General features: G+C 46.3%; 2 protein-coding genes and 1 pseudogene across 8 annotated transcripts in view; 2 read left to right on the top strand and 1 right to left on the bottom strand.

Moving 5' to 3' along the window:
• Unk (unk zinc finger) overlaps positions 1 to 195 on the bottom strand; it is a 30,116-nt gene extending 29,921 nt beyond the window's left edge. For all 5 annotated transcript variants that reach the window (XR_005490797.2, XR_010055883.1, XM_003750953.5 and 2 more), the window contains exon 1: positions 67 to 195. Coding sequence is in view for 3 of the 5 variants with exons in the window: in XM_003750953.5 (XP_003751001.1) it covers positions 67 to 170 (104 nt within the window). In the remaining 2 variants the exon portion in view is untranslated. The remainder of the gene's footprint in view (positions 1 to 66) is intronic.
• A 115-nt stretch (positions 196 to 310) lies between these two features.
• H3f3b (H3.3 histone B) lies at positions 311 to 9,523 on the top strand. 3 transcript variants are annotated; one of them, XM_063268316.1, is made up of 5 exons: positions 311 to 430; positions 7,093 to 7,421; positions 7,801 to 7,938; positions 8,044 to 8,197; positions 8,286 to 9,523. In XM_063268316.1, the coding sequence occupies exons 3-5, from the start codon at positions 7,811 to 7,813 to the stop codon at positions 8,412 to 8,414; spliced, it is 411 nt and encodes a 136-aa protein (XP_063124386.1). In that variant the 5' UTR covers positions 311 to 430; positions 7,093 to 7,421; positions 7,801 to 7,810; the 3' UTR covers positions 8,415 to 9,523. The 3 variants fall into 3 exon arrangements, with proteins under 3 accessions (XP_063124386.1, XP_063124385.1, NP_446437.1); XM_063268315.1 differs by having other exon boundaries at positions 314 to 430; positions 6,978 to 7,421; NM_053985.3 differs by lacking the exon at positions 311 to 430 and having other exon boundaries at positions 7,291 to 7,421.
• A 4,007-nt stretch (positions 9,524 to 13,530) lies between these two features.
• Positions 13,531 to 16,940, top strand: LOC134480904 (translation machinery-associated protein 7-like; annotated as a pseudogene).
• Positions 16,941 to 18,498: the final 1,558 nt, after the last annotated feature.

Here is an 18,498-nt window from a genome sequence, read left to right as displayed (position 1 = left end):
GCGCGCGTGACTCACGCTGGCCGCTGACGTCAGGCGTGCGCGCGCGGCGGGGGGGGCTCTACGTACGTGTAGTGCTGCGGTTTCTCGGGCTGTGCCTGCAGCACCTGAGCGGTAGCGGCCGGGGGCGCCGAGGAAGCTGCCGAGCCGCCGGGCCCGGGGCCCTTCGACATGGTCCTGTCTTCCTGCCTCTTCGCCGCTCCCCTTTTATTATTCAGTCTGCGCGGTCCGCGCCGAAGACCCACAGCGCCTGCGCCGCGCCACGAGAACGTGAAGACCCCCCGCACGGCAGCAAAGGTTGCTGGGAGTTGTGGTCCTCCTTTCGGGTGAAATTTTACCGTTGGCACAGCGTCGCTGCTAAAGTGCAAGACCACAATACCCAGAGATCTTTGCGGACGGTGTCCCGGATGCTGAGGATCCGCGATGCCTTGTGGTAATTGTAGTCTAGTCACTCTTAATAGTACTAGCGCGTTTTCAGTGTGGTCAGAGGTGAACTCTACCTTGAAACTGGATCCTCCGGAGGGCAAGGAATCAGTTAGGGAGGCCTGAAACGATTCCACGGAGAATGTGCCAAATGTAATTACAGTGCCAACAGTGAAGTAATTGCCCTGCCTCCGTACCAGTACAGTTGGTACCGTTTGTAAAGTCAGCCTAGAGCATTACCTCCAAACAAGCAAGCTAGTCAGCCAACACCTTCATAATATAGTAGTGACCTGTATATCAACAGAAAGTATGCGGGCTAGCAGACAATTTGAGGAAGCTTTGTTTTGTTTTTATAAAAAAAAAAAGCTACAACACACCATATTGTTCCCGGGCTTCATTAACATTTACCAACCCTGAAACCTGGAACCCCTCCATCCACTTGGGCTCCTGAACTCAGTGATTGGCCCAAATACCTTGTTTCCAGTAGGTTAAGGTCCAAGGCAGAACTTAATCTCTATCTAGAGTAGTCTCTTAGGTAAATTGGTATATTGTTGAGAAGCATCGTGATAGACTCTATTAGAAGGGCCAGGGGCTGAGTAAAAAATGAGTTATAGTCCACTCTGGTTCCCTTTTCTGGAAAAATATTCTTTGTTCCAGAAAAATACAAGGCAATTGCCTCACATTTAGGCATTTGGTTTTCTGAAATGATTTCTACAGGCTAGATATAGCGGTACATACCTGAAGGAGGAAAATCACAAGTTCCAGGCCAAGCTAGGCTACATATTAAAACCCTATCCCAAAAAACAACATGGTGGCACATGTCTCAATCCCAGCACACAGGAAGCAAAGGAATGTGGACCTCTGAGTTCAAATGATATACGGCGGTAGTTCTAGGTTAGCCAGAGCTACTCTTTGTCTAAAAACCCCAACAAGAACAACAAAACGATAGGAGGGAGATGCATAGGGGTAAAAACGCTTGCTTTGCGAGTCTGGAAACCTAAGTTGGATCCCTGGGACTGATGTACAGGTGGAAGGAGAGAACCCACGCCACGAAGTTGTCCTCTGACCTCCACATAGGTCCACACTGCCCTCTCATACACACACCATGCACACAGAAGCAATAATAAAGTGTCCATCACAGATGTTCTACTTCCTACTGGGCCTTGTTGTCGATCTTCAGTCTATGTCAAATTCTTTTTTTTCTTTTTCTTTTTTCTTTTTTTCGGAGCTGGGGACCGAACCCAGGGCCTTGCGCTAAATTCTTTTTTTTTTTTTTTTTTTTTACCATTTTTTCCCCCCCGGAGCTGGGGACCGAACCCAGGGCCTTGCGCTTCCTAGGTAAGCGTTCTACCACTGAGCTAAATCCCCAGCCCCTAAATTCTTTATTTTTAATTTTTGGTTTGTGTAGGATCTTCCTTATGCAGCCCCAGCAGACTCCAGGCGTGCACCACCACACCTAGTCAAATCCATTGTCTTCAAACCCCCTACTGTTTTGTTAAATGAGATCAAGATAGTTTATAATTGCCTCATTAAAGAAACGCACCCGGGCTGGGGAGTAACCGTTGGTGTAAGCGAGCCTGAGCTGAGTCTTCAGCAGCAAAATAGATGTGTGTAGGGTCACTATCAATTCCAGCACTAACGGGGGGGGGGGGGGGGGGGGGCGGGGGCGGGAGCGGCAGGATCAGGAATCTCAAATCATCTCAGTTATAATGAACCTGAGGCTAGGGCAAGACCCTGGTTGGGGGAGGGGAGGGGTGGCGGGGAGAGACCCACTGAGTAGGCTCAGGGCTAAAGGTACTTGCTACCAGGCCTGAGATCTCAGTTTGATGCCCCGTGTGGTGGGAGAAGAGACCAGGCTCCATATTTGTACTGTGGCACCAATAAATAAGCAAAATATAATTTTAAGACCCTTTTTAATCCAGGCAGTGGTAGTTCATTCCTTTAATCCCAGTGCTCAGGAGGCAGAGGCAAGTAGATCTCTGGGTTCCAGGCCAGCCTGATCTACAAAGTGAGTTCCAAGACAGGCAAAATTACAGAGAAACCTTGTCTTAAGAAACCAAAATCAGGGGTTGGGGATTTAGCTCAGTGGTAGAGCGCTTGCCTAGGAAGCGCAAGGCACTAGGTTCGGTCCCCAGCTCCGAAAAAAAAGAACCAAAAATAAATAAATAAATAAAAATAAAAATAAAAAATAAAAAATGAAGCTGGGTGTAGTTGTTGGTGCATACCTTTAATCTTAGCACTTGGACACAGAAGACGTGGATCCCTGAGTTTGAGGTCAGCCTGGTCTACATAGCAAGTTCCAGGATAGCCAAATACCAGTGAGATCCTCTCTCAAAGACACAAGGGGAGGGGAGACGCTCATTTCGGATAACCTTAAGGTTGAGTGAGGGTGGGGTAAATGGAAATTGTTAGTTTTTGATCTGGTTCTGTGAAACCTCTCACTGGAAGCCGATCTGTCAGCTTGCAAAGCCGACAAACCGGTCTTCCCTAAACGGGCTAAGTCAACTGTTTTGCCACTAGAGGTAACTGAAGACGAACAATTGCATAAGGACAAATAGAAATGAACGGCTTCTTCTTACGGCGAAATCCAAGGAATCGATTTAGATGCTGTCCCTTGGAATCCCCAGGTGTGAAGTCACTGCAGAACCCTCATCTCGTAGATTTAATTTTTAATGATAAGAGTTTATATCAGGAGCACGTACTGTATAATTAGAAGATGATATCATCCAAATTACTTAATTTCCTGGAGAGGAAATCGAAACCTGGGAAAGTTAGGCAACTCGCAGAAAGTCACTCGGCAAGTTCACAAGGAACAGGGACAGGACAAAAACAGGACAGCAGCCCAGATGGTGCTGTGCTTCCTGTCGCTCTGATGGCAGTGGTGCCTTGGGATCAGGCCCAGGACCTCACCTCAGCACCTCAGGCAAGTGCACCCAGCTCAGGACCCTCCCCTTGGTTGTCAGATGTTGATCACACTGTACTTTCAGCTCCTCCCCTTTCCCTTGCTGCCCCCCCTCCCATTGGTCAATTCAGGAAAGAAAAAACAAAACAAAACAAAACTGTAACTCTCCACGGAAGGATTGATGTGCTTCTCTAGTCTCTCCTCGATGGATGAATGAATCACACCCTCACCTTGTTCTTTCCTGTATCAGGCTTTAGATTTCCTTTGAAAAGTAATAAAACCTAGAGAAAAATAGCTGGGTAATTTTTTTCCACAAATGCATGTGATCCTAGCACTAAAGCAGAGGCAGGAGGATTGCCACAAATTGAAGACCATCCTGGACTACTTGTGTGGGAGCCAGGCATAAGAGTCAGATGGAGCACTGTGAGTCCAGTCATCATAGTGGTGAAGGGAAAAAGAAGAGGTCGGAGGGGAGGGAGAGAAAAGGAAGGAGGAAGGAAGGCAGGCAGGCAGGCAGGCAGGCAGGCAGGCGGGCGGGCAGGTGGGCGTGGTAGCACAGGCCTTTAATCACAGCATTCGGAGACAGGCGATCCCTGAGTCTGAGGCCAGCCTGGTCTGCTGAGCCAGTTCCAGTACAGGCAGTGTTACACAGAGAAACCCTGTAGATGGATGGATGGATAGACAGAAGTCAACCTGAGCTGCTCGAACCCTATCTCCAAGAACAATAACAAATTAGGTATAATAATCAGAGCTGTATGGTACTTGTTAAGAGAACTCCAGAGCCAAGTGTGGTGGATCTCACAATCTCACCCCTCAGAAGACTGAGGCAGGAGGATAGCCACAAGATCAAGGCATACTGGCATACATAATGATGCTCAGGATACCCTGGGCTACTGAGCGAGACACACAGGAGCAGGCACGTGGCCTGCCTCACCCATCTGAAATCCCAGACTCTGGAGGCAAAAGCAGTATCTCTCTTGGGGGGTTCAGGGCCAATCCGACCTAATTAAGGAGGCCCAGTCTGAAAAACTCACGGAATCAGGGTGCAGCTCAGCAACTAAGCGCTCACTCAGCTAGGACTAAGCTCGGGAGCATTACCAAAAGAAATCGCCTAAATGTTTAAAACTTTGGGAGGAATTATCTGATCAGAGACTGCGTCCAAGATGCCTCTTCCTTCTTTTCAAACCATGCATTTTCTATGCCACTAATACTGCTACACGTTGACCTTGGGGCCAGCTGTAGCACGGGAGACCCTGTCACACAACTGTTTCTTGAGATTCGCCTCGTCAAATATTCAGCTGTTCCTACCGTGAAACAAGTTAACTCGAGAGCTGACAGCGTTCCATCCTGAGAGCTTCCGAAGAGGACATGCACTTTCTTCTTTTGTGAACAGGGTTTCACTATATAGACCAGGCTGGCCTTGAACCCACAAAGATGCTCTGCCCATGGAATGCTGGCATCGAAAGCCTCCTTCCAAAGAAGACCCCCAACAAGCACGAGTTACAGATCTGTGGGAAATGTGTTCTCCACTGTGTTGGCACAGGAAGGAACGCACATGTTAACACACATACGACCTTAGCTGTGACTCCTCTTTCTAGAGTCATTATGGTTTTCACATATGTCTGGTTATGGCAGTGCCCTTGGGTGCCTGAGACAAGATGGTGATATAAGGCCAGCCTGGGTTACAAGTGAAGATTAAGTCTTAAATAAACCAATCAATAATTACCTGTGGTGGTCACAGCTGTAAGTCCCGCACTTAAAACCACCAAGGCAGGAAGATGGGGACTTGCCGGCAGCCTGTCTCGATCTTCTGGGCTTTGACTGGTAATCCTTAAGCTTGCTTTGGTCTCTTATATTTGATTATTTTAGTATACTGAAGACAGTTCAGTAAGCAAGAGTAAAGACTGGGATTTTTTTTTTTTTTTCTGAGACAGGGTTTCTCTATGCAACCCTAGCTATCCTGGAACTTGTTCTGTTGACCAGGCTGGCCTCAAACTGGAGGATCTGCCTTGGAGCCCTGACACTTTCCCAACCCCAATCCCTCCCCCAAGAGTGATATCTTTAATAATGCTGGAGACATACATGGTGGCTCATAACCAACCATAAATCCAATGCCCTATTCTGACTTCTGTGGGCACCAGGCAAAACATTCATACACATAAAATAAATAAATCTAGCTAGGCGTGATGGCATACACCTTCAATCCCAGCATTTGGGAGGTAGAAATAGGCGAAACCCTAGGTTTTAGGCCAGCCTGGTCTACAGAGCAAGTTCCAGGACAGCCAAAGCTACACAGAGAAATCCTGTTTACAAAATACAAAACAAAACAATCTAAAATATTAGTGTTTCTAAAATCTGTCAGGTTTTTGTCAGAAATAATAATTAGCAAATATTACATGAGGAAACCCACTCTTTAAATTTTCTTCTTATGGACATGATACCCTCTTGGGATTGTTGCCTCTCCCGGTGTATTTATTTCAGGCAGTTGAATTAAATAGTTCGAGGAATATACAATCAGGTAATCACTTCTACTTTGGTTGTTTTTTTTTTGTTTGTTTGTTTGTTTGTTTTTTAGACAGAATCTCACTAAATAGCTCTGGCTGTTCTGTAATTCCTGTGTAAACCAGGCTGGCCCCAAAGTCACTTGCCTCTGTCTCCAGGTTGCTGGCATTAAAGAAATGTGTGTGCCATCGTGCCCAACAACTTCTTTTTTTTTTTTTTTTTTTGTTCTTTTTTTTCGGAGCTGGACACCAAACCCAGGGCCTTGCGCTTCCTAGGCAAGCGCTCTACCACTGAGCTAAATCCCCAACCCCCCAACAACTTCTTATTAACTCTAAGTACGTTGAAATAAAATATTTTGAGATGGCCTGAATTAAACATACAAAAACATAGGGCTCTGTTGTTTTGTTTTGAGACACGGTCTCACTCTGTAGCTTTACCTGGTCTTGTCCTGCCCTTCAACTGCCATGGATTTGCCTGCCTCCAGAGTGCTGGGAGTAAAGGAATGATCCATTTTCTTTTGTATTTTTTTTTATTGAAACAGTGTTTTCCATATCCCAGACTGACTTTGTATTATGTAGCTATGGATGACCTTGAATTTTGGATGCTGCTTCCATCTCCTAATATTACATGTGAGCACTGGAGAAAAAAAACCCCAGGATTTATAAAAGTAGGTCTGCTTGGCTTGGAACCCTCCATGTGGATCAAGCTGGCCTCATATTCACAGAAATCTGCTTGCCTCTGAGCCTCCTAAAAGCTGAGATTAAAGGCCTACACCACCACCAAACTCTGAAATAATTTTTTGAATTTTTATTCTTTGTATCTATTACCCTTCCCCACCAAACAATTGCTCTATGCTTTAAAATGTGTGTTTACAGTGCACAAAACACTATATGCTGTAACATGACTGACTGTATTACATTTCTCACAGTATACTAAACGATCAAAATTACAAAAAGTAAATTATTCAGGGAATAATTGTATTCTGCATTAAAATTATTATTATTATTATTATTATTATTATTATTTATTATATTTATGCAAAATCTCTGTAAAACGGTCTCTTGATGTAAAAAAATCGTAGACTCTCGCGGGCCCGACTTTCTTTAATTCCAGGAGACTAGTGCAATTCATTTGCATTGACTTTCTATTGTAGAGCTTTGGAACCAAGAGAAGGATCCAAACATAGCTCCATTTTGTCCAATCAGAAGGGCTGCTTAGTGCTAAACTCTGATTCGTCTATTTCTCTTTGCATCCATCCAATCATGAAGCAACTTTAACAGCCAATCAGTGGCCTAAACACCAGCCAATCAGGAAACGAGCCCGAAGTACGGCCTTTGTGTCGGGAGATGTCAGCGCGTCGGCGAAAGCTCCCGCCAATCGAAAAAGTCGTTGGTGTATGCAAATAAGGGTTCTGTGACGCACTGACGCAGCGTGAAGCGTCTCTATAAATATGGAGGCGTCGGGGGGCTTGGAGCGCAGAGCGGTTTGGTCGTTCGTTGGAGGAGCTTCGTCTTGTTCTGCTCTGCGATTGCGGCGCTTGTTCGAGCGCTTACAGCGGCGCGTCGGTCCCAGCAAGGGCCTCAGACTTCAGCTTTGGGTGAGTTCGCGGTTCTGCCGGCGGCTGAAGGCTCCGCGGCTTTGGGGACCCGCGGTCTTAGGCAGCCGGCGGTCGGAACGGTGAAACAGCCTGGGAGGGCGGGTTGGCCGGGAGGTTGGGTTCCGCCACCACGGTCCTGTCTACTTCCCGGTGGTGACTCACAGGTCCCGACGCGGGGTTCCCGGCTGCCCGTGGAGCGGGAAGTGGCTCCTCCCCGCGCTCCCCCTCCCGGGGGAGGCCGCGGCTCGGCGCAGCCTGAGTCATTAGGGGAGGGGGAGGAGGCGGCGGCGGCGGCGGCCGCCGCCATCTGCTGCGGCGAGGAGGGGCGCCTGGCAGCGGGAGCCAAGTGACCTGAGCTTGAACGTCGCTTGTCTCGCAGGTGAGAGAAGATGGCCCGAACCAAGCAGACCGCTAGGAAGTCCACCGGAGGGAAAGCCCCCCGCAAACAGCTGGCCACCAAGGCGGCCCGGAAAAGCGCGCCCTCTACTGGCGGGGTGAAGAAACCTCATCGCTACAGGTAGGCAGAGAGCTGGAAACAATGACTTGGCCGCCGTCTTCTGGAGCCGGCGCTATCCCCTCTTCTCCCTGTCCGTTGACGCCCTCCTTTCTCTGGTGACCGCAGGCCCGGGACCGTGGCTCTAAGAGAGATCCGTCGTTACCAGAAATCGACTGAGCTGCTCATCCGGAAGCTACCCTTCCAGAGGTTGGTGAGGGAGATCGCCCAGGATTTCAAAACCGACTTGAGGTTTCAAAGTGCAGCCATCGGTGCCCTTCAGGTAAAGGAACAAAAGGCTTTGGCACTGCGGGCGGCGGCTCGATTGCTCCAGTGGGGAGTGTTAATGCTGTGGCTCTTGTCCTCAACAGGAGGCTAGCGAGGCATACCTGGTGGGGTTGTTTGAAGATACCAATCTGTGTGCCATCCACGCCAAGAGAGTCACCATCATGCCCAAAGACATCCAGTTGGCTCGCCGGATACGGGGGGAGAGAGCTTAAGTTGAAGCGATTTTTATGGCATTTTGTAGTAAATTCTGTAAAATACTTTGGTTTAATTTGTGACTTTTTTTGTAAGAAATTGTTTATAATATGTTGCATTTGTACTTAAGTCATTCCATCTTTCACTCAGGATGAATGGAAAGAGTGACTGTTCACAGACCTCAGTGATGTGAGCACTGTGGCTCAGGAGTGACAAGTTGCTAATATGCAGAAGGGATGGGTGATACTTCTTGCTTCTCATGATGCATGTTTCTGTATGTTAATGACTTGTTGGGTAGCTATTAAGGTACTAGAATTGATAAATGTGTACAGGGTCCTTTTGCAATAAAACTGGTTATGACTTGATCCAAGTGTTTAACCATACATCACTGTGATAGAATGTGGGCTTTTTCAAAGGTTGAAGATACAAGTTTTAGCCACAGTGTAACAGTTTCCTTTAAAAAAAAAAAGTAAACCTGGCAGCTATAGAATACACTATGTGCATTTATAATAGCTATTTTATATATTGTAGTGTTCAACATTTTTAAATTAAATGTTTTACATTCACAAGTGGTGGGGAGTCTTGTCATTAAGGTGTGTGTAATTTAGTCCAGTTGGTATTTCTGACTAGACTGCATTTGTTTTTAACAAAGTAGAAGAATGCTATGCGTATTAAACCTTGCATAAGTCCTCATTCTACCACATGTTCACTAACCCCTGACCCTCTGGCTGGTAACACAAAACACTAACGGGGATTTTCTTTAAGGGCTCTAGAGTAAAACAACAAGCTATTCACACCAGCATCATCTGTTCCTAATCTAGTTAGTGAGCTTTTCATTGTGTTTGGTCTTACGCCTAGACTGAGTTTGGTTTTGTTTTTAATCTTTAAGGGGGAAAACTGTACAAGGTTTGCTTTTCCTTGTGGAGTTTATAAACATGGGGGTAAGAGTACAGCTTGAGCTTATTGGACTCTGCCAATGAAGATGGGTTAGGTTACACCTGGTTACTATCCTGGCAAAAAAATCCCTTTTATAGAGATGGCCTTCAAGTGGTTTTTAAAAGTATCCTATTGAAGTTTTTAGGTCAATTATGTATGTTGACTAAATTTACAAATAAACTTGTTTATTCAACTAAGTGTCAAACCTAAATTTGACTATACAAAGCATTTCATACATTTGATATCTAGATCTTAGTTCCAGCTTTTTGCTTGGTGGAAAGGATATTTAACTATAGAAAGCATATGGGGGTTGGGGATTTAGCTCAGTAGTAGAGCGCTTGCCTAGGAAGCGCAAGGCCCTGGGTTCGATCCCCAGCTCTGAAAAAAAGAACAAAAAAAAAAAAGCATATGAACAGCCAATATACTAAAAGTGGCATCACCGAATTCATGAATCTGACAAAAATCCATGTTTGTGGTACATGGGTGGGCTTAATACAAAAATAAATGAGTAGGTTTGGGTTTTTCCCCTTGGGGAGTACAGTGTCTCTGTAGCCTTGGTTGTCCTAGAATAACCTCCGTGAAGCAGGTTGGCTTCCAGCTCAAGACCCCTCTGCCTTTACCAATGGTGTAACCACTACTTGGTGTGGAGTTTTTTTTTTTTTACACACATATATAGTTGATTTTAGCTCCTGTTACTCATGGTTGAGCCCCTTCCAACTACTACTTTTCTGTGTATTTGATGACTCATTGATACACATTGCTAAGGAACTGGAGTGCTAGTATGCATTAGTATGAAAATGGACCCGAGTCTATCCAGCAAAGCATTCTAGTGAAACTATAGTAGCTAAAGAAGTGTAAGAGTTTTTGCACGTATCCCAGACTGGCTGGACAGCTGCCTCAGCCTCCTAAGTACTGGGCATTACAAGGTGTGTGGTGCCTGCCACACCTAGAACTTTAGGTCCCTTTGGATGAGAGTCAAAGTACGGATTTCAATGGGCATGATATGGGAAGGAGCAGTGGTATGGTCCAGTACAATCATGACAGTTCTGACCACATTATTCTGTCTGAGCTGGGAAGAAGGCAGGCAGCCCTGAGGATTGGCTTGCTGAGTTGCCACTGATAATAGTAACCACGTTTCTGGCTTGGAGTATGTTATTGGAAAGTCCAAAGGCGACTAAACTGCAGCTTGGGCATAGACAAGCCCGAGCATAGGTTATTTTTGGTCCTAGACAGCTGCCTATACAGGATATCCGTAGACTGGAATCTAATAAAAGGGAAAGTTGAAACTTTCACAAAATGTCCAGGGAAGCTTTGCTCTTGTATGTGCAGTGTAGTCTGAGCTCTGACCTTGTTAGATAAGCACGCCACCGTACATCCCCAGCTGTGAGAGGTTTGCTTTCTGATTGAGCAGGTAGGGAGGACTCCCGAGTAAGGAGATGGGCTGGTTACAGTATATGGTTTGCCCAGGACAGTGGCAGTTTAGTTTATTCTTTGCCTCTTTAATAGTCATCTTCCTGTATCTGGCAAATATAGTGGAGTAGTAAGCTTTAAATGTAGGGGCAAGTGTCAAAAAAGTGTGTCTTCATACACACCAGAAGAGGGCATCAGATCCCGATTCAGACAGTTGTGTGCCACCCTATGATTACTACGAATTGAACTCAGGACCTAAAGAAGAGTATCAGTGCTCTTAACCACTGAGCCCTCTCCAGCCCTGTCCTTGATTTTATTTTATTTTATTTTTTGTCCTTTAAATTTGAACTAGGAATGTTGCCTCAGTGTCTACCAGTAACAGAAAGGGAAAGGAGGGAGGGGGGAAAAGGGGAAAAAGAAAGGAAAGGAAGGCAGGAGAAAGGAAGACTGGGTGGGCCTGCCGCTTGTGAGTGAAGATGTTGCCATTGAAAGGTGCAGAAGCTAGGCCTTCCAGCCAAGGACTGGCTTGCTCAGGACTCCCAGTACTTCTTGTCCTCACCCACTCAAACTGATTTGCCAGTGGCTGGCCTAGAAGTGAGGTACCAGCAGCAGGACAAGTCCCAAGAGTGGCCAGTTAAGAGCAAGCCATGCAGGGGGCTGGGGATTTAGCTCAGTGGTTAGAGTGCTTACCTAGGAAGCTCAAGGCCCTGGGTTCGGTCCCCAGCTCCGAAAAAAAGAACCAAAAAAAAAAAAAAAAAAAAAAAAAGCAAGCCATGCCCTTAGCCAGATGTCTGCCTCTTCCTGGATTCCTTGAAAACACTTGATTGCCTGGTGGAGGGCATCCAAACTTAATCTGAAGATCTGGAACTAGGTAGAGGGGCAGAGGGAGGAACATGGCAGCAGGACATAGCTGTTAATTAAACAAGAAAGAAACCCATGGTCTGGCCCTTCCGTTTTTGCCTCACTACAGATTTAACCATCACTGAGCAGGGCTGATTCTGGCCTTTCTGCAGCTGGGCATAAGAACCTAGAATATCCACTTTGGGTACTCAGTCCTTTCCCTTATCTCATGAACCCTTCGGGTAAGAATATTTGTCACCTCACTAAATGAAACAGTTCACTTCTCTTTCTGAAGCTTCCTTGGGGTCCTCATTGCTTCCCTCCTACCTTCAGTGGTGGTTAAACCTTCATTGGGTCCCTTCTTTAGGGAGATGTCACCCCTATGAACCACTCCATCTGTCTGGGCTGACTTGTGGTCAACATTTGGGTGTAAACAATTCCTTAAAGCGACTGTCCCGGGCTGGAGAGATGGCTCAGCGGTTAAGAGCACCTGACTGCTCTTCCAGAGGTCATGAGTTCAATTCCCAGCAACCACATGGTGGCTCACAACCATCTGTAATGAGATCTGGTGCCCTCTTCTGGTGTATCTGAAGACAGCTACAGTGTACTTATATATAATAAATGAATAAAAAAAAAAAAAAAAAAAAAAAAGACTAGTATGTTTTTTTTTTTTGTTTTTTTTTTTTGGTTCTTTTTTTCGGAGCTGGGGACCGAACCCAGGGCCTGCCTTGCGCTTCCTAGGTAAGCGCTCTACCACTGAGCTAAATCCCCAGCCCCAAGACTAGTATGTTTAAAAAAAAAAAAAAAAGCGACTGTCCCATGGCCAAAGTTAGGACAAAAAGACAACCCAAATCTGTAGCACTCTGTGGAGAAAAATTGAGGCTGGGTTTTGCTTTTTCCAGTTCAAGACAGGGTGTCTCTGCATAGCCCTGGTTGTCCTGGAACTAACTATGTAGACCAGGCTGGCCTTGAAGTCAATCTGCCTGTTGCCATCTCCTAAGTGCTGAGATTAAAGGCATACACCACCGCCACCTGGCTTTGTGTGTCTGCGTGTGCAGCCCTGACTGTCCAGGAGCTTGCTCTGTAGACCAGGCTGACCTAGAACTCAGAGAGAACCACCTGCTTCAGCTTCCCAAGTGCCCCACCACTTCCCAGGCAGTTGAGGCTGTTTTCAGGCACTCTGAGCCTGGTGGTTGGTGGCTTTATGTTCTTACTCCTGGTCTGAGGAATGTAGAACTGCAGCCTAGGTGAGCGCTGTGGGAATGTCTGATGAAGAGTCAGAAGATGGCGCTGTCCCTCCTTGTCATGGTCCTGCTCACTGACCCTCAGAGTCCCAGCACTACTCCATGCAAAGAGCGGGAACTTCCTGTGAAGTGCCCAGCTTGTCCCATTCTCACCCAAGCACCATGCCACGTAGAGCCAGTCTTCACAGCCCAGACAAACCTCAAAGTAGCACTTCCACCACCGGTCCTGAGGAGAACAATTTCTCTTCCCCACAGAGAGAGCTAGGAGGCTCTGCAGATACTGTGGGAGAAGCAAGGGGAGAGCGCTGAGCGCTTCGGTGAGGCTGAGCTGCCGGAGGAGCTAGGTCACAGATGATCTGGAAAGGGGTACAGTGGAGGGACAGGATCAGGGCCAGAGTCAGATCTCACTAGTGGAAAGAACCAGCCTCTCGGCTTACTGTCCTCTTCCAGATGCAGAGCATCCTGTAGGCTCTGGGACCTCTTACTGTCCACTGAGGGAAGACTAGCCTTTGCATCTTGGTCACTTTATAGACAGAGCAGAGGCTGCAGCACCCAACAGTATTCACGAGATGTGAGGATGGCAGACAGAATAGGCTTGGAAGCCCCCTTCTCATGTCTTTTTCTTTAAAAAAAAAAAAATATATATATATATATATATATATATATATATATATATATATATATATATATATATGAGTATACTGTAGCCGTCTTCAGACACACCAGAAGAGGGCATCAGATCCCGTTACAGATGGTTGTGAGCCATCATGTGGTTGCTGGGATTTGAACTCAGGCCCTCCAGGAAGAGCAGTCAGTGCTCTTAACCGCTGAGCCTTCTCTCCATCCCCACACAGCTCTTTTGGATTGAAAGAAAAAGAAATTGAGTCTATTCTAGAACGACTTGGGTTGGGGATTTAGCTCAGCGGTAGAGCGCTTGCCTAGCGAGCGCAAGGCCCTGGGTTCGGTCCCCAGCTCCGAAAAAAAAGAAAAAGAAAAAAAAAAAAAGAAAAAAGAAAGACTTGAAGGGCTGGAGAGACGGCTGCTCAGTACTGATCTGTATAACTTCAGCTCCAGCGGATCCAATACCTTTGGTCTCTCTGGGCCCATGCGCTCACATGTAGTTACACACCTAAACATTATTTCAAAATAAAAATCTTGGGCTAAGGATCAGGGTCTGGTGAAGGGGCAGGAGGCGCCATGTCGGGCCGCGAAGGTGGCAAAAAGAAGCCCCTTAAACAGCCCAAGAAGCAGGCCAAGGAGATGGACGAAGAAGATAAGGCTTTCAAGCAGAAAACAAAAGGAGGAACAGATGAAACTAGAGGAGCTGAAAGTCAAGGCCAGGGGGGGAAGGGTGCCCTGGCCACAGGTGGAATTAAGAAATCTGGCAAGGGTTGGGGATTTATCTCAGTGATAGAGCGCTTGCCTAGCAAGCTCAAGGCCCTGCGTTCGGTCCCCAGCTCCGAAAAAAAAAAAAAAAAAAAAAAAAAAAAGAGAGAGAGAGAGAGAAAGCCCCAAGAGATGCACATTTAGCTTTGGATTGGGAGGCCAAAGGTTTTTTACAGAAGAGGCATCTTTGGGGCACCCGTCCTAGTCTGGACACATTATCCTTAGCCACCTCTAGGCTGACATAGACTACCAGCTAATGTGGCCAGCATAGGCGGTATTCCCATTCTGCGCCAGATGCTTTGGGGATGAGTGGTACCATGTCGTCTCTCCTCCTGGCTGTGCTGATGTAAGTTTCCTGGTCAGCAGAGCAGAGGCAGACCTTGGAGATGCAGTATCCAAATTAAGATGCTAGCTTTCTACAGTCCTGTGGCTTCTGGCAAGGAAATGGGAGGAGAGTCAAAGGTCAAAGCAGACTTCCTTCTGAATAAATTTCCTGTAACAAGACAAATTTTAAAAGGAAGTAGGGCCCCCCTCTATGTAGACTTGTGTAGCCTGGAAACTCACTATGTAGCCCAGGCTGGCCTCAAATTCTTACTATTATGGGGATTAAAGGCGTACCACAATCTTGGCTTTTGTTTTTGTTTGTTTGTTTGTTTTTTTATTTTCTTGAGACAGGGTTTCTCTGTAGCCCTGGATGTCCTAGAACTCCTTCTGTAAACTAGGCTGGCCTTGAACTCAGAGATCTGGCTGCCTCTTGCTTCCAGTGCTGAGATTAAAGGCTGTGCTCCCATGCCATGCTTGGCTAGATATTTTCAAAGCCACTCTCAGTGACATACGTCCTGGCCGACTCCACCTCCTAACTTCATAACCTTCCCCAAACAGTGTTATGGAAAGGGAACAGCTATGTGCGCACATGAAGGCAACTTTTCACTCAAACCCTCCACAGAGCATATACCTATAATTCAAGCATTGGGGAAGCCCAAGCAGGAAGCTTAGGAAGTTCAAAGCCAGCCGCACAGTGGTGGCACATACCTTTAATCCCAGCATTTAGGAGACAAGAGACAGGCACCTCTCTGAGCTGGAGGCCTACCTGCTCTATAGAGTTAGTTCCAGGGCAGCCAGTGCTACACAGAGAAACCCTGACTCCTAAAACCAAAATCAACCAACCAAAAAGTAAAAAATAAATAAAAATAAGAACAGACATCGGGGCTGGAGAGATGGCTCAGCGGTTAAGAGCACTGACTGCTCTTCCAGAGGTCCTGAGTTCAATTCCCAGCAACCACATGGTGGCTCACAACCATCTGTAATGGGATCTGCTGCCCTCTTCTGGTGTATCTGAAGACAGCTACAGTGTACTTATATATAATAATAAATAAATCTTAAAAAAAAAAGAAAGAAAGAAAAAGCAGACATGGTATTTAATCCCAGCACTAGAGGGACAGAGGCAGGTGGATGTCTGAGTTCTCTGAGACTCAAAGTTAACCTGGTCTACATAGTGAATTCCAGGATTGCCAGGGTGACAGATCTAGTCTCAATTGGCCTTGAACTCACAAAGATCCTCCAGCCACTGACTCCTGAGTGCTGGAATTCAAGGTGTCTCCCACCACACCAGACTTTAATTAGTGTGGGGGGGGGCATGTGCGTGCTTAAGACAGGGTCTCACTATTTCACTATTGTAGCCCTGTAAATAAATTTAAAAAAAAAAGTTTTAGGCCGACCTGGGTTACACATTGTGATCCTGACTAAAATCTAAGAGCCCCACTCCTCAGCAAGCTCAGGGCTTAATTCGATTAGAGGAGGTCAGGTACGAGATTGTCTGCCTCCCAACCAGATGGTAGGAGCCTTGAGGCTTTTTATCTTTCTGGCCCATTACACAAACGAGAGTCCTTTAATGGCAGCTGAACTAATGGAGGCCTGATAGTGAGGGCAAACCTTTAATCCCCACTCCCAAGTATCAGGCTCAGCACTGGGCACTTTAGACATAAAGGAACCAAAGAGAAAGTCACAGCCCTGTTGCCACTGGAGTTCAGCCAGGTTGAGTCAGTGACTCAAGGTCCACTGAACAGAATGGTGGACTGTCAGATTTCGAAGTGTGGTGGGTAGAGAATGTCAGCACAGAAGGGGCCGTTGCGTTCAACTCTGTCACAATAGCATGGTGCCTGGTAGCGGGCCATGGCCTCTGACTTTTCCATTTCAGCCAGTTCCAAAGGTCACAAGACTTGTCTTGTGTTTTGGTTTATGCACAAAAAAAATTGCTGTATTGAAGTGTTTTCAAAAAGCAGGCTGTCAAAAGAAATTAGCCATCAGATTTTGTTATTGTTTGGATCGTTCGTTTTTTGACATAGGATCTTACCTAGTATAAACTAGGGATGACCTTGGACTCCAGATCTTCTGGCCTCCAAAGAGATCTGTCTGTTTCCAACTCCTGAGTTCTGGGATTAAAGGTATGTGCCACCACACCTGGCTAGAATTCGGTATTATTTTGCTTCTTAGGTGCTGGGATTATAGGTGTTTACTAAAGTCCTTCAGCCATCCTGTCCCCTCAATTCTGTCCCATTACCCCTCCCCATCCCCCCTTACCCCCCTTGAGACAGGGTCTCACAGTGCTCTTAATGGCTTAGCCATCTCTCCAGCTTCCCTTTTTATTTTTTTTTTAATGATTTATTTTATGTATGTGAGTACACTGTCACTGTCCTCAGACACACCAGAAGAGGGCATCAGATCCCATTACAGATTGTTGTGAGCCACCATGTGGGTGCTGGGAATTGAGCTCAGGACCTCTGGAAGAGCAGTCAGTGCTCTTAACCACTGAGCCATCTCTCCAGCCCCCCATTTATTTTTTTTAAAGATGAATTAGATTTATTTATTTTTCTGTGTCTCTTTGAATGCATGTGCTATCCACTACCGAGCTACATCCCTCTACTTCAAAGTTTTTGCCTTTTTGCCCTGTTTTGCCTTCTAGTTGATATTTTTTTTAGTTGATATTTTTTAAAAATACGGTGTGGGAGTTTGATCCCAGGGTCTTGAGCATGGTACATGTAAGCTAGTTCCTAAGCTGCATTTTGAATGCAATTCTGCAATCGGTGGCACATCTGAGCTGACCCCAAGCTACCCAGCCCTGGCCACAGTTCTCAACAGAACTCCTACTGTAACCTCAGACATTTTCTTACATTTTACTCCTTATGTTAGAAGGCTTCACACGGGCGGGAGAGATGGCTAACAGCACTGGCTGCTCTTCCAGAGGTTCTGAGTTCAAATCCCAGCAACCACGTGGTGGCTCACAACCATCTGTAATGGGATCCGATGCCCTCTCATGGAAGACAGCTACAGTGTATTCATATAAATAATCTTTTTTTTTTTAAAGGGGGGGGGGTTGGGGATTTAGCTCAGTGGTAGAGCACTTGCCTAGTAAGTGCAAGGCCCTGGGTTGGGTCACCAGCTCCGAAAAAAAAAAAAGAAAAAAAAGAAAAAAAAAAAGGTTTCACACAAGGGGACCAGGTATAGACAGGGATCCAACATGAAGGATTTAGGCAGATGGTCATGTTTCTGAGAGGAAACCTCTTGTGGAGAAAGCAACTCTGCAGTAGCCTTTGGATCATTGAAGAGAGCCTGAGCTTGCTTCTGGTACGACCAGTGGATGAGATGAAATGAACTCCTTCAGTGCCAGGAGCCAGAAGCCTGTAGTAAAAGGTGACTTCTCCCATCACTTTGAACCTTGAGTCTCTTTTTTTTATCCCCTAGACTGTGTACCCTGTCAGAGACACATGACCTAAAGATCTGGGAGGTAGATCCCTGGGACACTGAAGATGTTCCTTTTTTTTTTTTTTTTTCTTTTTTCTTTTTTCTTTTTTCAGAGCTGAGGACTGAACCCAGGGCCTTGCGCTTGCTAGGCAAGTGCTCTACCACTGAGTTAAATCCCCAACCCCAACTGAAGATGTTCCTGTTGCCAGCTCCGTTCCCGGGCTGTCTCTGGGATGATGGTGATGATGGTGATGGGGAGTGCACCTTTTTTTGAAGATTTATTATATGTATGAGTACACTGTTGCTGTCTTCAGACACACCAGAAAAGGTCATCGGATCCCATTACAGATGTTTGAGAGCCACCACGTGGTTTCAGGGATTTGAACTCAGGACCTTTAGAAGAGCAGCAGTGCTCTTAACCGCTGAGCCATCTCTCCAACCTGGGGAGTGCATTAACAGGCTCGAAGTTCAGGGATGGATGGAAAGTTCAGATCTCCATTCGTGTTAGCCGCTACTCTAGTGGGAGCCCCAAAGTCCTGCTAGACGA

Source organism: Rattus norvegicus, chromosome 10 (assembly GCF_036323735.1).
Source record: "Rattus norvegicus strain BN/NHsdMcwi chromosome 10, GRCr8, whole genome shotgun sequence".
Lineage (NCBI taxonomy): Eukaryota > Metazoa > Chordata > Mammalia > Rodentia > Muridae > Rattus > Rattus norvegicus.
The sequence above is the reverse complement of the archived record's forward strand: the minus strand, read 5'-3'. Positions and strand labels throughout refer to the sequence as shown.